Raw genomic sequence first — 23,621 nt, forward strand, 5'->3', positions numbered from 1 at the left:
CCCCCCTCCTCCCCCTTCGCATATTCCCGCGCAGAGCATTGTGGGAAGTCTTAGAGAAATTTCAAGATGGCGGCGAGCAGGAGGCTGGGCAAGGTAAATCTTCCCACTTGCTGCTAGACTTTGTCACCTGTAATGCGCTCCTTGGCGTGGACGAGTCGCGGCGGCGACGGTCGACGGCCGAGGAGACGCTCGTCCCGCGCGGCGTGGGTCGTTACGGGACACACCGTCCGCTCGAAAGTGCAGTTTAGTCTTAAAAGGGGAGGTCAAGAAGACGCTGTGTTTGGGAGGCAAGCACCCGGCGAGCTAGGCCAGCATCCGACGACACTTTCAAGTCTGCGGTACAAATGGCGGCTTTATTCCGCCTCAACGGTGTTTCGGCGCGGTTCGGAGGTGTTTGATGACGTCATTGAGTCCGAACGTTGCTAACGTAAGACGGCGAGTTTCCAGGTGCTAATCGGCTAACTGCTAACTAAGCTAGCTCGACGGACAATGTAGCCTGACATCACCCTCATGTCCGCCTTCATCCAGAACATTCCAGCATGGCAACACACGTCCTGTGTCCCTTTTATGTGGCATTATCGTGGTTGGAGCAGTCAAATTAGCCGTTGTGTCTCTTCCTGTTTCGTTTTCCCCAGCCATGATGCGAAAGTGCGCGTGCGTCATCACTTCCGGTCTTTCAACACGATCATCGTGTGTGTAACGTAACGCAATCCGAATTATTATTCTACTCGATAACAGTGTGAATGCTCCAAAGCATTCACACCAAAATTACTCTATTTATTAATAAACGTATTGTTATAGTATTCACACAACAGGGACAAGCGGTAAAAAATGGATGGATGGATGATAATAGATGTTATTTGTAAAAAGCACTTTACATTGAGTAAACAACCTCAAAGTGCTACAGTGTATTAAAAAAGATAATAAAAAATTAAACTGCCAAATAGCCAAAACTAGTATGCATATATCTAAAAGAGTTTTTTTTTTAAAATCATCCACAGTCTGTGGTGCCCTCAGGTGGTCAGGGAGAGCGTTCCACAGAGTGGGAGCGGCGGAGCAGAAAGCCCGGTCTCCCATTGTTCGTAGCTTTGTCCTCTGAGGTTGGAGGAGGTTAGCCTGTACGAATGGGTTTTTTACACAAATTAATATATTTATTAATAAACTTATTATTATAGTATTCACACAAAAGGGACAAGCGGTAGAAAATGGATGGGTTTTGTACACCAAAATTCATCTATTTATTAATAAACGTATTATTATAGTATTCACACAAAAGGGACAAGCGGTAGAAAATGGATGGATGGGTTTTGTACACCAAAATTAATCTATTTATTAATAAACGTATTATAGTATTCACACTAAAGGGACAAGCGGTAGAAAATGGATGGATGGGTTTTGTACACCAAAATTCATCTATTAATAAATGTATTATATTCACACAAAAGGGACAAGCGGTAGAAAATGGATGGATGGATGGGTTTTGTACACCAAAATTCATCTATTTATTAATAAATGTATTATTGTATTCACACAAAAGGGACAAGCGGTAGAAAATGGATGGATGGATGGGTTTTGTACACCAAAATTCATCTATTTATTAATAAACGTATTATTATAGTATTCACACTAAAGGGACAAGCGGTAGAAAATGGATGGATGGGTTTTGTACACCAAAATTAATCTATTTATTAATAAACGTATTATTATAGTATTCACACAACAGGGACAAGCGGTAGAAAATGGATGGATGGATGGGATTTGTACACCAAAATTCATCTATTTATTAATAAACGTATTATAGTATTCACACTAAAGGGACATGCGATAGAAAATGGATGGATTGATGGGTTTTGTACACCAAAATTCATCTATTTATTAATAAATGTATTATTGTATTCACACAAAAGGGACAAGCGGTAGAAAATGGATGGGTGGATGGGTTTTGTACACCAAAATTCATCTATTTATTAATAAACATATTATTATAGTATTCACACTAAAGGGACAAGCGGTAGAAAATGGATGGGTTTTGTACACCAAAATTCATCTATTTATTAATAAATGTGTTATTGTATTAACACAAAAGGGACAAGCGGTAGAAAATGGATGGGTGGATGGGTTTTGTACACCAAAATTAATCTATTTATTAATGAACATATTATAGTATTCACACTAAAGGGACAAGCGGTAAAAAATGGATGGATGGATGGGTTTTGTACACCAAAATTCATCTATTTATTAATAAATGTATTATTGTATTAACACAAAAAGGACAAGTGGTAGAAAATGGATGGATGGATGGGTTTTGTACACCAAATTTCATCTATTAATAAACGTATTATTATAGTATTCACACAACAGGGACAAGCGGTAAAAAATGGATGGGTTTTGTATACCAAATTTCATCTATTTATTAATAAACGTTTTATTATAGTATTCACACAAAAGGGACAAGCGGTAGATAATTGTTGGATTGATGGGTTTTGTACACCAAAATTCATCTATTTATTGATAAACTTATTATAGTATTCACACAACAGGGACAAGCGGTAGAAAATTGATGGATGGGTTTTGTACACCAAAATTCATCTATTTATTAATAAACGTATTATTATAGTATTCACACTAAAGGGACAAGCGGTATAAAATGGATGGATGGATGGGTTTTGTACACCAAAATTCATCTATTTATTAATAAACGTATTATTATAGTATTCACACTAAAGGGACAAGCGGTAGAAAATGGATGGGTTTTGTACACCAAAATTAATCTATTTATTAATAAACATATAGTATTCACACTAAAGGGACAAGCGGTAGAAAATGGATGGGTTTTGTACACCAAAGTTCATCTATTTATTAATAAACGTATTACAGTATTCACACAATAGGGACAAGCAGTACAAAATGGAAGGATGGATGAGTTTTGTACACTAAAATTAATCTATTTATTAATAAACGTATTATTATAGCATTCACACATATGGTTTTCTACACCAAAATCCATCTATTTATTCTTCTACTACTACTTCTTCTTCTCCAGATTTTGGTGCGCTCTACCTTCCACATTTTTCACCCGATTCAAACCGTTCCAACTTCAAACTGTTCAGCCTATTCGGGAATGGCGGGCACTCCCTTGACAAATTCCCAGATTTCCCAGAATTCCAGGTTTTCCGGGACATTTTTCCCATTAAAAATTAATTGGACATTTTTCAAACTTCCACCATTTCCACATTTTGTTACCTATTCAAACAATTCAACCTTCAACACATTCCACCATTCTGGAAATTCAAACTTCCCTTTTTCCAAGTTCAAAACAATTCCAGGATTTTCCAGAATTCCTGCTTTTCCAAAGCCCTATTTCCACCCTTTTTTCTAGCGACTACTCCTTTCACATTTTTTTTACACATTTCAACCGTTCCACCGTCAAAACATTCCTCTTAATCAGGACAAAAAACAAAGTTGTTTTTTGAACTGGAAAAATTCCTGTTTTTCCCGAAATTTCAGGAATTCCGTAATACAATTTCTCAATTCAACATGTTACTACTTCAACATTTCTCCACCGATTTGAAAAATTCCAACACCAACCATTTCAACTCATTCAGACCATTAAAGTTTTTTTACCATTACAAAGAAATTCTCGCTGTTCCCGAAATTCCCATTTTGTTCTGAAATTCCCATTGAAATCAATGGGACATTCTTCAAAGTTCCACAATTCCCACATTTTTCATCTGATTCAAACTGTTCCAACTTCAAAATATTCAGTCTGCTCTACTTCAAAAATTCTATAAAAAAATTCCCGGATTTCCCATAATTACTTTTTTTTTTCCCTTGCATTTTCCCCATTCAAAATGAATTGGCCATTTTTCAAACTTCCACAATTCCCACATTCTTTAACCCGATCATTGATTGTGTTTGAATGTTGCTATCTTAAGATGGCGACTTTCCAGGGCACAAAGTGCTAATAGGCTAACTGCTAACTAAGCTAGCTCGACGGACAATGTAGCCTGACGTCACCCTCATGTCCGCCTTCATCCTAAACATTCCAGCATGGCAACACACGTTTTGTGTCTCTTTTATTTGGGTTTACAACGCCAGTGTCGTGGTTGGTTGTAGCAGTCAAATTAGCCATTGTGTCTCTTCCTGTTTCGTTTTCCCCAGCCATGATGTGAATGTGCGCGTGTATCATCACTTCCGGTCTTTCAACACGATCATCGTGTGTGTAACGCAGTGTTTTTCAACCACTGTACCGCGGCACACTAGTGTTTGTTTATTGTTTATTGAGGATCTCTATTTACAGACGCACAAACGCCAGGCTAGTCTTTTTGGGGTCCTTTTCAAAAGTTCAAAGTAAAATAATAATACACAGATCCAGTTACAAAACATACACAGATCCAGTTACAAATAAAATAAAGGAAAAAGAAAATTCTCAAAATAATAAAATAAAATAACAGATACAGTTACAGAACATACGCAGATCCAGTTACAATAAAAGAAAGGGGGAAAAAAAGGAAAAATCTCAAAATAATAAAAAATATAACAGTACACGGGTCCAGTTACAGAACATATGCAAATCCAGTTACAATAAAAGAAAGGAAAAAGGGAAATAGAAGAAAAAAAAAGTTGTCAAACTGATAACATGAAAGATTAACTCTTAAGTCTAAAAAGTGACTTTACATGTTTCTTAAATGCTTTGTTTTACTGGGAATTGTCCTAATGTTTAAATGAAGAGTATTTCATAACTAGATGAGGCAATTCCAAAAGGAATTGTGTGTGAATGCTCCAATGCTGAAGTTGAACTAAAATCCTGGAATTTTTTTTAGAATTGTTGAAGTAGCGCACACAATTCCTGAACAGGCTGAATATTTTGGAATTTGGAACAGTTTGAATCAGATGAAAAATGTGGGAATTGTGGAACTTTGAAGAATGTCCCATTGATTTCAATGGGAATTTCCCCCAAAATTGGGAATTTCGGGTGAAGCGGGAATTTTTGTGAAAATGATTAAAAAAACAAAACTTAAATGAGTTGAAATGGTTGGTGTGGAACTTTTTCAACTTGGTCGAGAAATGCTGCAGTACTATAATAATAATAATAATATTAATAATAGATTTTATTTGTAAAAGCACTTTACATTGAACAAACAACCTCAAAGTGTTACAGTGCATTTACAAAAACAAAAAAACAACGCTAGAACCACATGTTGAATTGAGAAATGGTATTACGGAATTTTGGGAACACCTGGAGTTTTTCCAGTTCAGATTAAGAGAACTGTTTGGATGGTGGAACGGTTGAAATGTGTTGAAAAATGTGGAAGGAGTAGTCGCTAGAAAAAAGGGTGGAAATAGGGCTTTAGAAAAGCAAGAATTCTGGAAAATACTGGAATTTTTTTTAACTTGGAAAACTGATCGTTTGAATTTCCAGAATGGTGGAATGTGTTGAAGGCGGAATGGTTGGAATAGGTTGAACAATTTGGAAATGGTGGAAGTTTGAAAAATGGCCAATTCATTTTAGAAGGGAAAAATGGCCCGGAAAACCTGGAATTCTGGGAAATCTGGGAGTTTTTGGAATTTGTCATGGGAAAGCCCGCGATTCCCTAATAGGCTGAACAGTTTAAAGTTGGAACGGTTTGAATCGGATGTAAAATGTGGAAGGTAGAGCGTGCCAAAATCTGGAGGAGAAGAAGAAGTTATATAGTAAATAGATGCATTTTGGTTGCTTTGGAGCATTCACACAATGAAATGCCTCTGTATACAACAGTGGTTTTCATTGAATGACTTCTTGGTCGTGGTAATGCAAGTAGACCTTGAGTTGAAGCTCTGGTACTGTAGTGGTGAACATCAGCATTATAACCAATCTGCTTAAAAAGAGCTGTAGGGTACTTGTTATGAATAATGTTTCGAACAAATAACAATAAACTGCTGGATAATCTATGAATAACCTTCAGCCATCCAAGACAAGAATGCATACGGTCCACACTCGATCTATAAGAACAATCAAGAGTAAGTCTGGCTGCCCTATTTTGAGCTGTTTGTAATTTTGTAAACTCAAACCTTGGATGCAGAAGCCCAAATAACAACAATAATCCAGATGACACAACACCAATGTTTGTACGACCTGTCTGTGAATAGTAGGTGTTACATACGTAGCACATTTCCTAACAGCAGTGATACTTCTACCCATCTTGTACCCATAGTGTACCGTGAGATACAGTCTGGTGTGCTGTGGAGATTGTCATTTCACCTAAATGAGTTAAAACATTTTTTTTGCAAACCAGTAATTATAATTTGCAAATAACGTGCCGTTGTTGAGTGTCTGTGCTGTCTAGAGATCGGCAGAGTAACCATGTTATACTCTTCCATATCAGTAGGTGGCAGCAGGTAGCTAATTGCTTTGTCGGGAACATGGTTTGTCGTGATCACTATATGCAGACCGTCTGATAGTGGGAGGCAGCGTGCAGGTAAAAAGGTATCTAATGCTTAAACAAAAAATGAACAAAAGGCGAGTGCCGCTAAGAAAAGGCATTTAAGCTTAGGGATGGCTATGCAAAACGAAAGTAAAACTGAACTGGCTACAAAGTAAACAAAAACAGAATGCTGGACGACAGCAAAGACTTACAGCGCGTGGAGCAGACGGCGTCCACAAAGTACATACGTACATGACATGACAATCAACAATGTCCACACAAAGAATGATAAAAACAACTGAAATAGTCTTGATTGCTAAAACAAAGCCGGTGCGGGGAATAGCGCTCAAAGGAAGACATGAAACTGCTTCAGGAAAATACCAACAAAACAGGAAAAGCCACCAAAATAGGAGCGCAAGACAAGAACTAAAACATTATACACAGGAAAACAGCAAAAAACTCAAAATAAGTCAGGGCGTGATGTGATAGGTCGTGACAGTACACCTACTTTGAGACAAGAGTTATAGTGATGCATGCTTGGTTATGGTTTGAATTCATATCCAACAATTGCGAGAACGACTTAAAATTTTTTAACATTTTCTGCTCGCTGCCTTGGCTCAAAAAAGGTTGAAAAACACTGCTGTAACGCAATCAGAATTATTATTCTACTTACTCGATAATCACTTGTTAGCATCGAAACCAACAGCTCAAAGGCGCGTGACACAGCAACGAAGTGTGGAAAGTTACTCGGAATATGTCGAATTGCTCTTTCCACACACATCACACTTTGCTATCATGAAAACGTCAATGCAACTATAATCTCAGCTCCATTTATTACCCGCAAATATTGCAGGTCCAAAGATTGATGCTGGAATCGTACTAATGTTTACCTTTAGTATGTTGTCAAAACGTTACGTTTATTGTTGTTACTTCTAGTTAAAGGGGATCTGCACTTTTTGGGAATTTTGTCTATAATTCACAATCTTTATGTAAGACGAGAACACATATATGTTTTCTGTTTTATGCATTCTAACTCGTAAATAAAGGTTAGCAAAAGTCAGCTAACACTAGAGCTTACAGGAGTCGCCCGATTTCGCCTATAAAGCGCTCTAAAAAACCTCAGACGTTGTGTATACATTCCGTAAGTGTATATGTCATGTAGTAACATTAATAACATGTAATATTTAGATATTTTGCCATTTTTAGGCGTACGAGACGCATCACAATATTCGCTTTTCCCTTTAACAACAACACTGCTATTCATGGCAAACTTACTGTACAATGTCTGCTCTCGCTGGGATAAAGACTGAGGGGATGTTTATATCTACCCCTTAACATCAACAATTCATCACAATCCTCACGCTGTAAACGAGCGTCTTTTTGTGTCTTTCTCGCCATCTCCGGGTCAAAGTTGACCAACTTGTGGGTTTATGACCACAACCTTCTACTATCCAGGTGAGAGGCATGATTTGTAACCTAGAATTAATTTTCACCAACTCAGAGGCGATGGAGCAGCTCAATATGTCAATATAGCAGCATAAGCGGACAGGCTAACCTCCTCCAACCTCCGAGGACAAAGCTACGAACAATGGGAGAACGGGCTTTCTGCTCCGCCGCTCCCAGTCTGTGGAACGCTCTCCCCGACCACCTGAGGGTACCACCGACTGTGGATGCTTTTAAAAAAAGCTTAAAAACCCTTCTTTTTAAAAAAGCCTTTTTTTGTAGATATATGAGCTATTAGGCTGTTCTAGTTTTTATTTGTATTATCTTTTAATTTTATTTTTTTAATACACTGTAGCACTTTGAGGTTGTTTGCTCAATGTAAAGTGCTTTTTACAAATACAATCTATTATTATTATTATAAGCTAGTTAGCTTTCTGTGATCACGGCACCGCTAAAAGTAGTTCCTCTGCACTAGCGCTTATAATAACAATATCACTAATACTTGTTAATATGCAGGTCATGAAATATAAATGACACTTTGGATGTTTTTTTGTGATTTAGAGTCAAAATGGATTACTTCTTTAAGAATCATTGCTAGCCACCTGGAACGAGCCGATTATTACAAGTTAGAATGCAAATATATATATATATATATATATATATATATATATATATATATATATATATATATATATATATATATATATATATATATATATATATATAACACGTGTGTGTGTGTGGGAATAATGATACATATCAATATATTTGGTTTGTAACTGATTATAGAATTATTTCAAAACGGGTTAAAGCGGCTCCTAATTTAGATGGTGATGTATGAGGTAACATATTGCATAATTTCCTGTTGTAGGATTTTATCAAAACTATTATTAATCTACTTGTTAATATCCGCTTACTTCCTGTTGTGACATGGTTCCATCTACACTTTGGATAAGATATAATAATCACATATTCTTCTGTTGTTTTCATACTTGACATTGTTGTGTGGCAATACTACAAATGTGTGTACCGAGTACCAAGTAGTTACTGTGGCAATATCAGTCATACCAATGCTGATACATCACATTTTCAAGATCACTGAATAATTCAATAATGAAATCACAATCCTAATCAGACTAAAACAATAGTATTTACTATCTGACCGTCACTTTTTAGGAGTGCCCACAAAAAGATTCCAAAGTTCTCCTCCTGGCCACACCCCTTTCAACAGCTGTAGTTGTTATCCCCCATATGGAGGCAACTGACAGATATAAGTTAGAAAACTATACGCTACTTTGCATTAGAAATGGCAACAGCGCAGGATGCATGTGCATGCACGAGCCAGTCTGCCCCACAACAAGAGGATAGAGACAAAGAAGGAGCGTATTGACTACAATGGCGGACTCGCGCAAGGCACTTGGGTACATTTCTACCATATATGGGTAACTGGTGACAAACCGGTCACCAGCTACTCAAATTCCAATCGGCTCGTTTGGAGGAAGTGTGAAGGGAGGCAAGTTAGTTTCATAAATATCTCCACCATGCCACCAGGCTTTGATTTCACACTTTTGGGACAGATACCCAAAACACAAAACCAGGCTTTGTATAATCGGTGCGCTTTAAAGTCCTCCTGTGTCCAGGGACCTGATCCCTAAATTTGTCAACAAAAATAAGAAAATATTTTTTTGATGACAAAAAATGTCGATTTAACTACCCACTGTAGTATCGACCATATACTTATAATTGACCTATCGTTAATATTGATAACAGTACAGGCTTAAAGTTTGGACACACCTTCTAATTTAATGGGTTTTCTTTATTTTCATGACTATTTACATTGTAGATTGTCACTGAAGGCATCAAAACTATGAATGAACACATGTACTTGACAAAAAAAGGTGAAATAACTGAAAATATATTCTACTTTCTTCAAAATAGCCACCCTTTGCTCTGACTACTGTTTTGCACATTCTTGGCATTCTCTCGATGAGCTTCAAGAGGTAGTCACCTGAAAGGGTTTTCACTTCATAGGTGTCATAGTTTGGATGCTTTCAGTGACAATCTACAATGTAAACAGTGATGAAAATAAAGAAAACACATTGAAATGAGGTGTGTCCAAACTTTTGGCCTGTACTGTATATAGAGTATATATCGATCCGTCTACCTTTGTTTACATTCAAGAGCTCCATCTTGCGGTTAACATATCCTCCAACGGTGTGTACCATTCGATTGCGATCCCGGAGCTACGATTCGATTTAAAAATGCATTATTGATGCATCTTTAATTTATGCATATTCATGCAGTTTTACATTTCACTAAGCACTTTTCACAAGACAACTTTTCAAAACAGTGCATTTGTAATAAGAAAGAGTACAATTATACCTGTCACATTTATTAAATGAATGGGTGCCAAACTGCAACATAATGCGAGGCATTACTTTACTTACAATAAATACATCGATTATTGACGTTTACTCATCGATTCTATAATACTCCATGTCTGAACTGCGATGCATCTAAAAATGGATGATTTCCCACCCCTGGTGTGTAGTGTAGCATGTTTGGCTATTCTTCGTCCTCTAAATATTAAATGATCTCTCCCCTCATCACTAATTAACGGGAGCCTCCAATTTGCACATTAGCAATAATGGGAAGAACTTGAAATAGACTGGAAGTAATCCACAGAGTCAGAGAAATGGCAGTTATACAGTATATAGATGTGATGGGACAAGTAGGCCACTGCGTCCATCACGGTACAAAACACACCTCTAAGGTCCTAAATTGAATCCATTCATCTGTCGGGGTGCTCAAAGAATGCCATTCACATCCTAATTTATATTTGTATTTATTCTGATTGTAAAATAATTCATAATTATTGTTTTAAGAGGATTAAAAACTATCATTGATAATTATTGTTTGTCCATTTTGTTTAGGATTGCATTTTCAATTGCTTTTTTTAAGTATTGTAAAGCTTGGATTGGGTTGAAGTCTGGGTTGCTTTCATTAAAATGACTGTGATTTTTGTGAATAACATTTTAAAAACAAATTTTTTTTAAAATCTGTTTTTTAGGCTGGCACTGCATGTAAGTCGTACGTACACAAAAAGATTCGATTTGAAGCACTTTGGAGCGTTTCCACAGGCAAAAATATCCCATCTGTGTCACTCTAGGGCAGTGGTTCTTAACCTTGTTGGAGGTACCGAACCCCACCGGTTTCATATGCGCATTCACCGAACCCTTCATTAGTGAAAAATAAAATGTTTTTTTTTTTCAAATTCAAGACAAAGTTTGTTTTTTTACTGGTGCTCAAAATGAACCATGCATGAACATCACCTTGTTCAAAGAACAAAACCAACACAGTGCATGAACTCACAACAAATTACACACCTGAAGACCAGTGTGACTTCTGCTGTTGCCGTATCCATAATACGACGATAGGGAGAAGTTTTCATTTACACGATGAGTCGGGTGTGTCTTGACCTCCGCGGCAGAGGCTCCACCGAACCCCTGAGGCCAACTCACCGAACCACTAGGGTTTGATCGAACCCAGGTTAAGAACCACTGCTCTAGGGCAAAAAAGTCAGATTTGGTGTACATTTGTTTTTCCTTTTTTTAAAGTAAGTATATGCACCAGTGCCTATTATGCTAATTTATGATGATGTCACATTGACCACGCTCCCCACCACCAATCTGTAGAAACCTTTACTTCTAGTCCTGATACGTGAACTCTGACCTCTAACCTGTTGTGGAAGGTGACCAGACAAAAGTTGGGGGGGCTGACTTAGTAGCTTGTCTACAATGTACCTTTGACTTCTATGCGTGCACGCGCACTCACAACATTCTTTGTTTTGCAGGAACTTGATGAGATTCGCAAATCTGGAATGAAAAACTTCAGAAACATTCAAGTTGATGACTCCAACCTATTGTCATGGCAAGGTCTCATTGTTCCTGTAAGCAACCATCCTTAGGCTGTGTCTAGATTCAGGGTCTGCATCCTTCGCAGTGTGCATTTGGCGGCCGCTGTCCTCACCTTTGATTGTTCTTCAAATCTATGTGTCCTCCTCCTCCATTGAATGCCCGGCTGCATTCACACCTTCGTTCGTAGGGTTACACATCCCAACGTCGTTCTTGCATACCCCATGTGATTACAATAGTATCAATCTCACGGAGATATCCCGGCCATTTTGGGAGATAATGAGCAAGCCCGTCACGCGACGTAGAGATAGAAACCACAGATGCCTTCCCTATTACCTACAGTACTAATCATGCAAACTTCATGAAAGACGATTACCGTATTTTTCGGAGTATAAGTCACTCCGGAGTATAAGTCGCACCGGCCGAAAATACATAATAAAGAAGGAAAAAAACATATATAAGTCGCACTGGAGTATAAGTCGCATTTTTGGGGGAAATTTATTTGATAAAACCCAACACCAAGAATAGACATTTGAAAGGCAATTTAAAATAAATAAAGAATAGGGAACAACAGGCTGAATAAGTGTATGTTATATGACTCATAAATAACCAACTGAGAATGTGCCCGGTATGTTAACGTAACATTATGGTAAGAGTCATTCAAATAACTATAACATATAGAACATGCTATACGTTTACCAAATAATCTGTCACTCCAAATCGCTAAATCCCATGAAATCTTATAAGTTTAGTCTCTTACGTGAATGAACTAAATAATATTATTTGATATTTTACGGTAATGTGTTAATAATTTCACACCTAAGTCGCTCCTGAGTATAAGTCGCACCCCCAGCCAAACTATGAAAAAAACTGTGACTTATAGTCTGAAAAATACGGTACTTTGCGAAAAATGATGATCCACAAACTTCTATTTTTGATCCTGAATATGAGGAGGATCTACAAGTTTTAGAAGCTGTGTGCTAAACACTAAGCATTAGGGATGATGTTCGAAAACCGGTTCTCCCGATGCTTCGATAAGAAAAGAACCGATTCCATGGATTCTAATCCCTTTTTAAGAACCGGTTCCCGTTATCAAAGCCACTATACCATATTTTCGCCACCATAGGGCGTGTAGCAGTATTGCTAAGTTCTAAACAAGACATACAAACATAATAAAACAATATCGTACTGTGCAATGTCTGCTTTCACTGGGATAAAGACTGATGGGATGTTTATATCTTCCTGTGAGATGAAGAAGTAATCATAATCCACGGGAAAGGTTAAAAGGAAAAGTTCCTGCCTGCAGACACGGTCCGTTGTTGTTTGTCTCCCTCCCCAGGTAAGAACTGAATGTCACTGATGAACAACTTCTAGATTCATGGCTAAATCCTCCTATTATCCAAATGAGAGGCATGATTTATAGTCTAGAATAACCTTGATGCGATGCAGCAGGACATCGGCTAGCTCTCAGTACAGCAGCAGAGGGCTAGTTAGGTGTCTGTTATCAATGCACCGCTAAAATTGTTTGTCTGCGTTAGCGCTTATAAAAATAACATCACTCATTCAGGTCATTATATGTAAATAGAGTATTGTTGGCAGGTTTTGTGGGCAGGATAGCGGCTGCATTGACTCCATTGTTAGCATCATTTTTATTTATTTATTTAGGAGTTAGAATGCATACAAAAAAAACGTGTTCATGTCTTACATAAGGGATGTTAATGATAAGCAGCACATCTCCTTTATAGTGGTTGCACATTTACAGAATGACTGATCTGCTGATATGGTCAGGGTGCAGAGGCGCTCCCATCGTGACGTCACCCGGAGCGGAATATTCAAAATGGCCATCTGAAATTGTGTTTAGACGGTATTTTCACCTACTTTGCAGATTGTAAATACAGTTGGATGCGGTTTAATGGATACAATGCAGGCATGTGAAATTAATTTTCTTGTTCTGGACAGCGTTGCGCAGTTGGGAGAGTGGCCGTGCCAGCAACCTGAGGGTTCCTGGTTTGATCCCCAGCCTCTACCAACCTAGTCACGTCCGTTGTGTCCTTGAGCAAGACACTTCACCCTTGCTCCTGGTGTGTCGTGGTTAGGGCCTTGCATGGCAGCTCCCGCCATCAGTGTGTGAATGAGTGAATGTGGAAATATTGTCAAAGCGTTTTGAGTACCTTAAAGGTAGAAAAGCGCTATACAAGTATAACCCATTTACCATTGTCAAAATACCAGGTTTTTTGAATGAAATATTTTTTAAAAAAGGGATCTGAACAAAATGTGTTGAACGCTGGCCTCAGCCGCAGGTCCTCGCTGTTCCTCTTGCCTAAATGCAGGACTGGGAGACGACATAGGCGCCAAAACAAGCTCGCTAGTGAGCATCATCTAGCTAGCTTACTTTTTGTCGCCTGTGTTGGCGCTAAGAGCCACTATGTCGATGGCTCTCTACTTTGCTGCTAGTCATATTTGGATGATTACAATCCCAACACTATTGTAGTTGTAGAGTATTTCTTAGTTGCCAGCCAGAAGGTATATTTTTTATGTAAACAGAGGCCATAACCCGAGGGGGCGTGGCTACAGGATAGAGTTGCCAAGTGGGAAACATTTTCTGACTTCTTGGCATGCATGTTCAAGAATTTGATATTTTTAATGGTAATAATGTTAGAAAATGATCTAGTAAAGATTGTGTGCTACACTGTCCAAACGGTTGGTAGATAATACATTTAAAGTCAAACATTGTGTAGAAATTCACCCAATAGCAGGAAAATGTAGTCTTGATTTTCAAAATATTGCGTGGCAGCACTTCCTGCCGATAGGAATGTCCCTCTTTTGCTCACATGCCTGACAATGAAACTAGAGATGTCCGATAATATCGGACAGCTGATATTATCGGCCGATAAATGCTTTAAAATGTAATATCGGAAATTATCGGTATCGGTTTCAAAAAGTAAAATATATGACTTTTTAAAACGCCGCTATACGGAGTGGTACACGGACGTAGGGAGAAGTACAGAGCGCCAATAAACCTTAAAGGCACTGCCTTTGCGTGCCGGCCCAATCACATAATACCTACGGCTTTTCACACACACAAGTGAATGCAATGCATACTTGGTCAACAGCCATACAGGTCACACTGAGGGTGACCGTATAAACAACTTTCACACTGTTACAAACATGCGCCACACTGTGAACCCACACCAAACAAGAATGACAAACACATTTCGGGAGAACATCCGCACCGTAACACAACATAAACACAACAGAACAAATACCCAGAACCCCTTGCAGCACTAACTCTTCCGGGACGCTACAATATACACCCCCCGCTACCCCCCACCCCCCAACCCCGCCCACCTCAACCTCCTCATGCTCTCTGAGGGAGAGCATGTCCCAAATTCCAAACTGCTGTTTTGAGGCATGTTATAAAAAAATAATGCACTTTGTGACTTCAATAGTAAATATGGCAGTGCCATGTTGGCATTTTTTTCCATAACTTGAGTTGATTTATTTTGGAAAACCTTGTTACATTGTTTAATGCATCCAGCGGGGCATCACAACAAAATTAGGCATAGTAATGTGTTAATTCAACGACTGTATATATCGGTATCGGTTGATATCGGAATCGGTAATTAAGAGTTGGGGGATATCGGATATCGGCAAAAAAGCCATTATCGGACATCTCTAAATGAAACACAATTAAACATGTAAAGTCAGCTGGTTTTTCCGTTCTACGGGGACTTAAAAACCGGTAACCTGTCTATGCCTAACGTTATTAGCGCTTATGTCGACTCCTGGAATGAATCGGAGGGACACGATCTGTACAGGTGCGCATCTCTACTCTCCACCCAGCCTGATGGACCATGTACGTGAACATTTTCAGGACATCACAAAACGATCCAGATGAGTGAAATGGATCTCCTGTAGTAGCATGACTGATGGCTTTCAAACCTGCAACCTCATCTCTAGTCATTAGGTAGATCCTCTACAGGATGGTACTCTCACGGCCCTGGACGGCCGACGTTGCAACATTATTGTAGCTGTGAACATGTGGCACAAACAGTGTGGAGACGTATGCAGACCCTGAATGAAACACAGCCCTTTTATTCCTGCTCTGACATCCCCGTGGCGTCACTTTCCTTCTGCTAATCCTCTCCTTCTGCAACTAGGACAACCCTCCTTACGACAAAGGCGCATTCAGGATTGAGATCATTTTCCCCACCGAGTATCCTTTCAAGCCTCCCAAGATCACATTTAAAACAAAGATCTATCACCCCAACATCGACGAGAAGGGCCAGGTGTGTTTGCCCGTGATCAGTGCAGAGAACTGGAAACCAGCCACCAAAACTGACCAAGGTATGCATTTGATTCTGTCATCATGCCCCTGGAGGACAGAAATTGAAGTACTATTGACAACTTGAGAATATGTTCATATTTACCCATTTTGAGTTTAGTACTAGAGGTGGGAAAAATGATTGATCTCCGATGCATCACGATTACAACGTGATGGATTTGTGGATTGATGGACAAATGTCCAAACATCGATTATTATTATTATTGCATCCGTTTTTTACAAGTGATCCCCTCCCATTTTCTTTATGTAGAGAGTCTGCTGGGAAACATGGCGGGGTATTCTTATTGGTTGGCGTGTGAGTGACGATGGCTGCCATTTGCTTCGTCATCTCACGCGAATGAGATAAATAATATTATTTGATATTTTACGGTAATGTGTTAATAATTTCACACATAAGTCGCTCCGGAGTATACGTCGCACCCACGGCCAAACTATGGAAAAAAACTGCGACTTATAGTCCGAAAAATACGGTACATGTATTTTTCGTCAGTTTTCATGAAACCCTTTTATATTTGATTAGTATTTATTTCTGTAACTAGCCTGACCCAAGCCTTGATAATAATCTTTGTGATTACCCACATGCTTCCATATCTTTTGACAAGGTTGTAAACTAGGTTTGATATAATTATTGAACATGATTCAAATCAAGAGTAAGAAGACTAATTCAGTGTTAATATTTGAGTGGGCCCCGGGTGCCTCAGATGTGAAAAAGTTGGGCCCCGAAGTCAAATAGTTTAGAACCCCTGCTCTAAACTTTTTTTTAAATGTATGCAATTTCACCTAATTAGTCAAAAAAAAAAATTTTTTGCAAACCAATAACTATAATCCGCAAACAATGTGCCGTTGTTGAGTGTCTGCAGTTTAGAGATTGGCCGAGTGACCATGCAATACTCTTTGTAGGTCTACTTTGAGACGAGAGAATGGTTATGGTTTAAATTCATATCGAAGAATTGTCAGGTATTTAATGAGAACGTCTTCATATTGTCAGTATAGGCTACCGAGTTTCATTGTTAACATTTGGCCTTGGGATTTTTTCAGTGAAAAATTTGATGGAAAAACACTGATCTAAACCTTAGTTGTAGGTCTGGTTCCAACCAACCATGAGAGAACTGTTCGCTCACATTCTTTGAATGTTATGTGTTAGCTGGGTTAGTGCGGACACAGGGGGAAGGGGATGAGCTATGCTCGCTAAACATGAAGTAGTGGAACAGGAAAAAAATGTACGCTTTGTACATTCCAACAGCAGGCTAACAGGAGCCGAGTTACGGCAGAGAGTAACGAGCCAAGAAGAGGAAATGAGCAAGTAGAGGAGTAAATCAGGAGAGACAATGATATTTTTAAAGTACGGCAACACGGTCAGCCATTGATACGAGTAGGTAGACGACGCCTATCAAGTTTACGGCGACCAGAGTGTGTGAACGGTGTGTGGTTTTAGAAGGCACAAACATTAAATCAAGAATGCCTGCTCAACAAGTTGGGACAGTTATTTGATCACATGGCAGGCTACTACAGTTCTCACTGATTTTTAGTCTTACATATACAAATAAATATACATTCATAAATATATACTGTGTGTGTGTATATATATATATATATATATATATATATATATATATATATATATATATATATATATATATATGTGGTCAAACTTGCATTTTTTAAGACAAACTTGCATTTTTTAAGACAAACTTCAACAGAGAACACAACCAGCTAGCTTCTCTTACTTACCATTTTTGCTTTAACACAACATATATTTCTCATTTGTATTTTTCACAATTACCAATTAGATGGGATGAAAATTGTTCCTTGGTCTGAGGAGTTTGTCTGGCGTTCAGACTTGTCACTCACCTCTGTTCGCATGCCCATACACGACCGGTCCAATTGTTAGTCATGTCGTTGTGATAGAAATTTACACTCACTGATAGCTAAAGTGCTATCATTACCTGACCACACATGAAGCTAATACATGTGAGTATTTACACGCAATTACATGCAAAACGATTGAAGTGGTCTCAGCTTACAATAAATGAGTGTTAGCGCCCCCTATGCATCTGCATCTTAAATATACCGACACTGGTGTCAAATACATACAAATAGATTATACTTGTATAACACTTTTCCACCTTTAGTCCTGTTGAAGCAGAGGATAAATTACATAACATATATAATGAACAAACATAAAACATGTTGTGGCTTGTGCAGCCCTTTGAGACATTTGTGATTAAGGGCTAGATAAGTCAACTTTGATTGATAAAATAAATGAGTGTAGTTGTATTGAAGTAGAGAATATATTGACATAAAATAAATGTGTAGTTGTATTGAAGTAGAGAATATATTGACATAAAATGAGTGTATTTATATTGAAGTAGAGATTATATTGACATAAAATAAATGAGTGTAGTTATGTTGAAGTAGAGAATATATTGACATAAAATGAGTGTAGTTATATTGAGGTAGAGAATATATTGAAATAAAATTTGTGTATTTATGTTGAAGTAGAGAATATATTCACATAAAATTAGTGTATTTGTATTGAAGTAGACAATATATTGACGTAAAATAAATGAGTGCAGTTGTATTGAAGTAAAGAATATATTGACATAAAATAAATGAGTGTAGTTGTATTGAAGTAAAGAATATATTGACATAAAATAAATGAGTGTAGTTGTATTGAAGTAGAGAATATATTGCCATAAAATGAGTGCATTTATATTGAAGTAGAGAATATATTGCCATAAAATAAATGAGTGTAATTATATTGAAGTAGAGAATATATTGACATAAAATAAATGTGTAGTCATATTGAAGTAGAGAATATATTGACATAAAACAAATTGGTGTAGTTATATTGAAGTCGGAAATATGTTGACATAAAATAAATGAGTGTATTTATATTGAAGTAGAGAATATATTGACATAAAATAAATGAGTGTAATTATATTGAAGTAGAGAATATATTGACATAAAATGAGTGTATTTATATTGAAGTAGAGAATATATTGACATAAAATAAATGAGTGTAATTATATTGAAGTAGAGAATATATTGACATAAAATGAGTGCATTTATATTGAAGTAGAGAATATGTTGACATGAAATAAAAGTGTAGTTGTACTGAAGTAGAGAATATATTGATATAAAATAAATTAGTAGTTATATTGAAGTAGAGAATATATTGACATAAAATGAGTGCATATATATTGAAGTAAAGAATATATTGACATAAAATAAATGAGTGTAGTTATATTGAGGTAGAGAATATATTGAAATAAAATGTGTGTAGTTATGTTGAAGTAGAAAATATATTCACATAAAATTAGTGTAGTTGTATTGAAGTAGACAATATACTGACGTAAAATAAATGAGTGCCGTTGTATTGAAATAAAGAATATATTGACATAAAATAAATGAGTGTATCAATCAATCAATCAATCAATGTTTATTTATATAGCCCTAAATCACAAGTGTCTCAAAGGGCTAAGTGTAGTTGTATTGAAGTAGAGAATATATTGACATAATATAAATGAGTAGTTGTATTGAAGTAGAGAATATATTGACATAAAATGAGTGCATTTATATTGAAGTAGAGAATATATTGACATAAAATAAACGAGTGTAATTATATAGAAGTAGAGAATATATTGCCATAAAATAAATGAGTGTAATTATATTGAAGTAGAGAATATATTGACATAAAATAAATGTGTAGTTATATTGAAGTAGAGAATATATTGACATAAAACAAATTGGTGTAGTTATATTGAAGTCGGAAATATGTTGACATAAAATAAATGAGTGTACTTATATTGAAGTAGAGAATATATTGACATAAAATGAGTGTATTTATATTGAAGTCGAGAATATGTTGACATATAATAAAAGTGTAGTTGTACTGAAGTAGAGAATATATTGATATAAAATAAATTAGTAGTTATATTGAAGTAGAGAATATATTGACATAAAATGAGTGCATTTATGTTGAAGTAAAGAATATATTGACATAAAATAAATGAGTGTAGTTATATTGAGGTAGAGAATATATTGAAATAAAATTTGTGTAGTTATGTTGAAGTAGAAAATATATTCACATAAAATTAGTGTAGTTGTATTGAAGTAGACAATATACTGACGTAAAATAAATGAGTGCAGTTGTATTGAAGTAAAGAATATATTGACATAAAATAAATGAGTGTATCAATCAATCAATGTTTATTTATATAGCCCTAAATCACAAGTGTCTCAAAGGGCTGAGTGTAGTTGTATTGAAGTAGAGAATATATTGACATAATATAAATGAGTAGTTGTATTGAAGTAGAGAATATATTGACATAATATAAATGAGTAGTTGTATTGAAGTAGAGAATATATTGACATAAAATGAGTGCATTTATATTGAAGTAGAGAATATATTGACATAAAATAAACGAGTGTAATTAAATAGAAGTAGAGAATATATTGACATAAAATAAATGTGTAGTTATATTGAAGTAGAGAATATATTGACATAAAACAAATTGGTGTAGTTATATTGAAGTAGAGAATATATTGACATAAAATAAATGTGTAGTTATATTGAAGTAGAGAATATATTGACATAAAACAAATTGGTGTAGTTATATTGAAGTAGGGAATATGTTGACATAAAATAAATGAGTATTTATATTGAAGTAGAGAATATATTGACATAAAATAAATGAGTGTAATTATATTGAAGTAGAGAATATATTGACATAAAATGAGTGTATTTATATTGAAGTAGAGAATATGTTGACATGAAATAAAAGTGTAGTTGTACTGAAGTAGAGAATATATTGATATAAATTAAATTAGTAGTTATATTGAAGTAGAGAATATATTGACATAAAATAAATGAGTGTAATTATATTGAAGTAGAGAGTATATTGACATAAAATGAGTGCATTTATATTGAAGTAGAGAATATATTGACATAAAATAAACGAGTGTAGTTGTATTGAAGTAGAGAATATATTGACATAAAATAAATTGGTGTAATTGTATTGAAGTAGAGAATATATTGACATAAAATGAGTGTAATTATATTGAAGTAGACAAAATATTGACGTAAAATAAATTAGTGCAGTTGTATTGAAGTAAAGAATATATTCACATAAAATAAATAAGTGTAGTTGTATTGAAGTAGAGAATATACTGACAAAAAATGAGTGCATTTATATTGAAGTAGAGAATATATTGACATAAAATAAACGAGTGTAATTGTTTTGAAGTAGAGAATATATTGACATAAAATTAATTGGTGTAATTGTATTGAAGTAGAGAATATGTTGACATAAAATAAATGAGTTTAGTTGTATTGAAGTAGAGAGTATATTGATATAAAATAAATGAGTGTAGTTATATTGAAGTAGAAAATATATAGACAAAGTAAATGAGTTTAATTATATTGAAGTAGATAATATATTGACATAAAATAAATGAGTGTAATTATATTGAAGTAGACAATATATTGACATAAAATAAATTGGTGTAGTTATATTGAAGTAGGGAATATGTTGACATAAAATAAATGAGTGTATTTATATTGAAGTAGAGAATATATTGACATAAAATAAACAAGTGTACCGGTAATTATATTGAAGTAGAGAATATATTGACATAAAATGAGTGTATTTATATTGAAGTAGAGAATATATTGACATAAAATTAGTAGTTATATTGAAGTAGAGAATATGTAGACATAAACGAGTGGAGTTGTATTGAAGTAGAGATTATATTGACATAAAATAAATGAGTGTAGTTATATTGAAGTAGGGAATATATTGACCTAAAATAAATGAGTGTAATTATATTGAAGTAGAGAATATATTGACCTAAAATAAATGAGTGTAGTTGTATTGAAGTAGATAATATATTGACAAAAAAAATGTATGTAGTTATATTGAGTTACAGAATATATTGATATAAAATAAATGAGTGTAGTTATATTGAAGTAGTGAATATAATGACATCAAATAAATGTGTAGTTGTATTGAAGTAGAGAATATATTGACATAGAATAAGTTTAGTTGTATTGAAGTAGAAATTATATTGACATAAAATAAATGAGTGTAATTATATTGAAGTAGAGAATATATTGACATAAAATAAATGAGTGTAGATGTGTTGAAGTAGAGAATATATTGACATAAAATAAATTGGTGTAATTGTATTGAAGTAGAGAATATATTGACATAAAATGAGTGTATTTATATTGAAGTAGATAATATGTTGACTTAAAATAAATGAGTGTAGTTGTATTGAAGTAGAGAGTATATTGACATAAAATATATGAGTATAATTATATTGAAGTAGAGAATATATTGACATAAAATAAATGTGTGTAGCTGTATTGAAGTAGTGAATATATTGACATAAAATAAATGTGTGTAGCTGTATTGAAGTAGAGAATATATTGACATAAAATAAATGTGTGTAGCTGTATTAAGTAGAGAGTATATTGACATAAAATAAATGTGTGTAGCTGTATTGAAGTAGAGAATATATTGACATAAAATAAATGTGTGTAGCTGTATTGAAGTAGAGAGTATATTGACATAAAATAAATGACTGTAGTTATATTGAAAGAAAAGTGGTCTTCCAGAAGGTCAATGACTGAGTGTGTGTGTTTTGTCTTGCAGTTATTCAATCCCTCATTGCACTGGTCAATGATCCTCAGCCAGAACATCCTCTGAGGGCAGACCTAGCAGAAGAATACTCAAAGGACCGTAAAAAATTCTTGAAGAATGCTGAAGAGTTTACAAAGAAACACGGTGAAAAGCGGCCAATGGACTGATCACCTGACGAGCGTTTAGCCCTCCGTCTCTTTCTCCCCCTTACTTCCTCTCCTACCTCCTCTCCTGTCTCACCTCCCAAGGTCTCACCTCCCGTCTCGCTCTCCTAATTCCCATGGCTGACACGCGCTGGTGGTCCTCCTCCTCCGTCTTCACAGCCTCCCTTTCTTTCTGCTGTCAGTCCAAATGGAAAATAAAGTTAGGGTAACAAGATGCTCACATGAAGAGTCGGATAGAAGTCGTCCTTTCTCTTCGCTTTTCCCCTCCATAAAGTAAATGCATTTTTTTTCATGTGGATTATTGGTTTTCTTTGTCACCTCGGCAAAGAAGCGATCGTGCTGTTTGTTTTTTGCAGACTGAAGATGTCCCCCTCCTGCTTGTAGACCTGCACTGTACTCTTAGAACGCTCCCTCACGGCTCCTCGGCCACTTTGTAACCACACGTGTGTGAATAGAACCCTTCTTCTGTACCCGTCACAGACCAAGTCTCCAGGGCAGGGGAGCCCTGTTTTTATGCCTTTGAGTAGTTGTACCCAAACGTTGCTCAGAAAGACTTGAGCTCTTTTAATTTGCATTTGGATATATAAAAGTGACAAAGTAGGAGCTGCCTGCTTGTTTAATTGGGAGTGCTCTCTTTGACAAACACGGACCACGTTAGGGCGGTCTGGCCCGTTGACTCACCGGGAGATGGCCTCGGAACCTCT

At 36.0% G+C, this 23,621-nt stretch overlaps 1 protein-coding gene across 1 annotated transcript; it reads left to right on the plus strand.

Annotated features, from left to right (window-relative positions):
- ube2l3b (ubiquitin-conjugating enzyme E2L 3b) lies at window positions 1-23,537 on the plus strand. The gene is made up of 4 exons (XM_062025378.1): window positions 1-93; window positions 11,701-11,796; window positions 15,922-16,108; window positions 22,766-23,537. The coding sequence occupies exons 1-4, from the start codon at window positions 67-69 to the stop codon at window positions 22,918-22,920; spliced, it is 465 nt and encodes a 154-aa protein (XP_061881362.1). The 5' UTR covers window positions 1-66; the 3' UTR covers window positions 22,921-23,537.
- The last annotated feature ends 84 nt before the right edge of the window (window positions 23,538-23,621 follow it).

This window comes from Entelurus aequoreus, linkage group LG17 (assembly GCF_033978785.1).
Source record: "Entelurus aequoreus isolate RoL-2023_Sb linkage group LG17, RoL_Eaeq_v1.1, whole genome shotgun sequence".
Lineage (NCBI taxonomy): Eukaryota > Metazoa > Chordata > Actinopteri > Syngnathiformes > Syngnathidae > Entelurus > Entelurus aequoreus.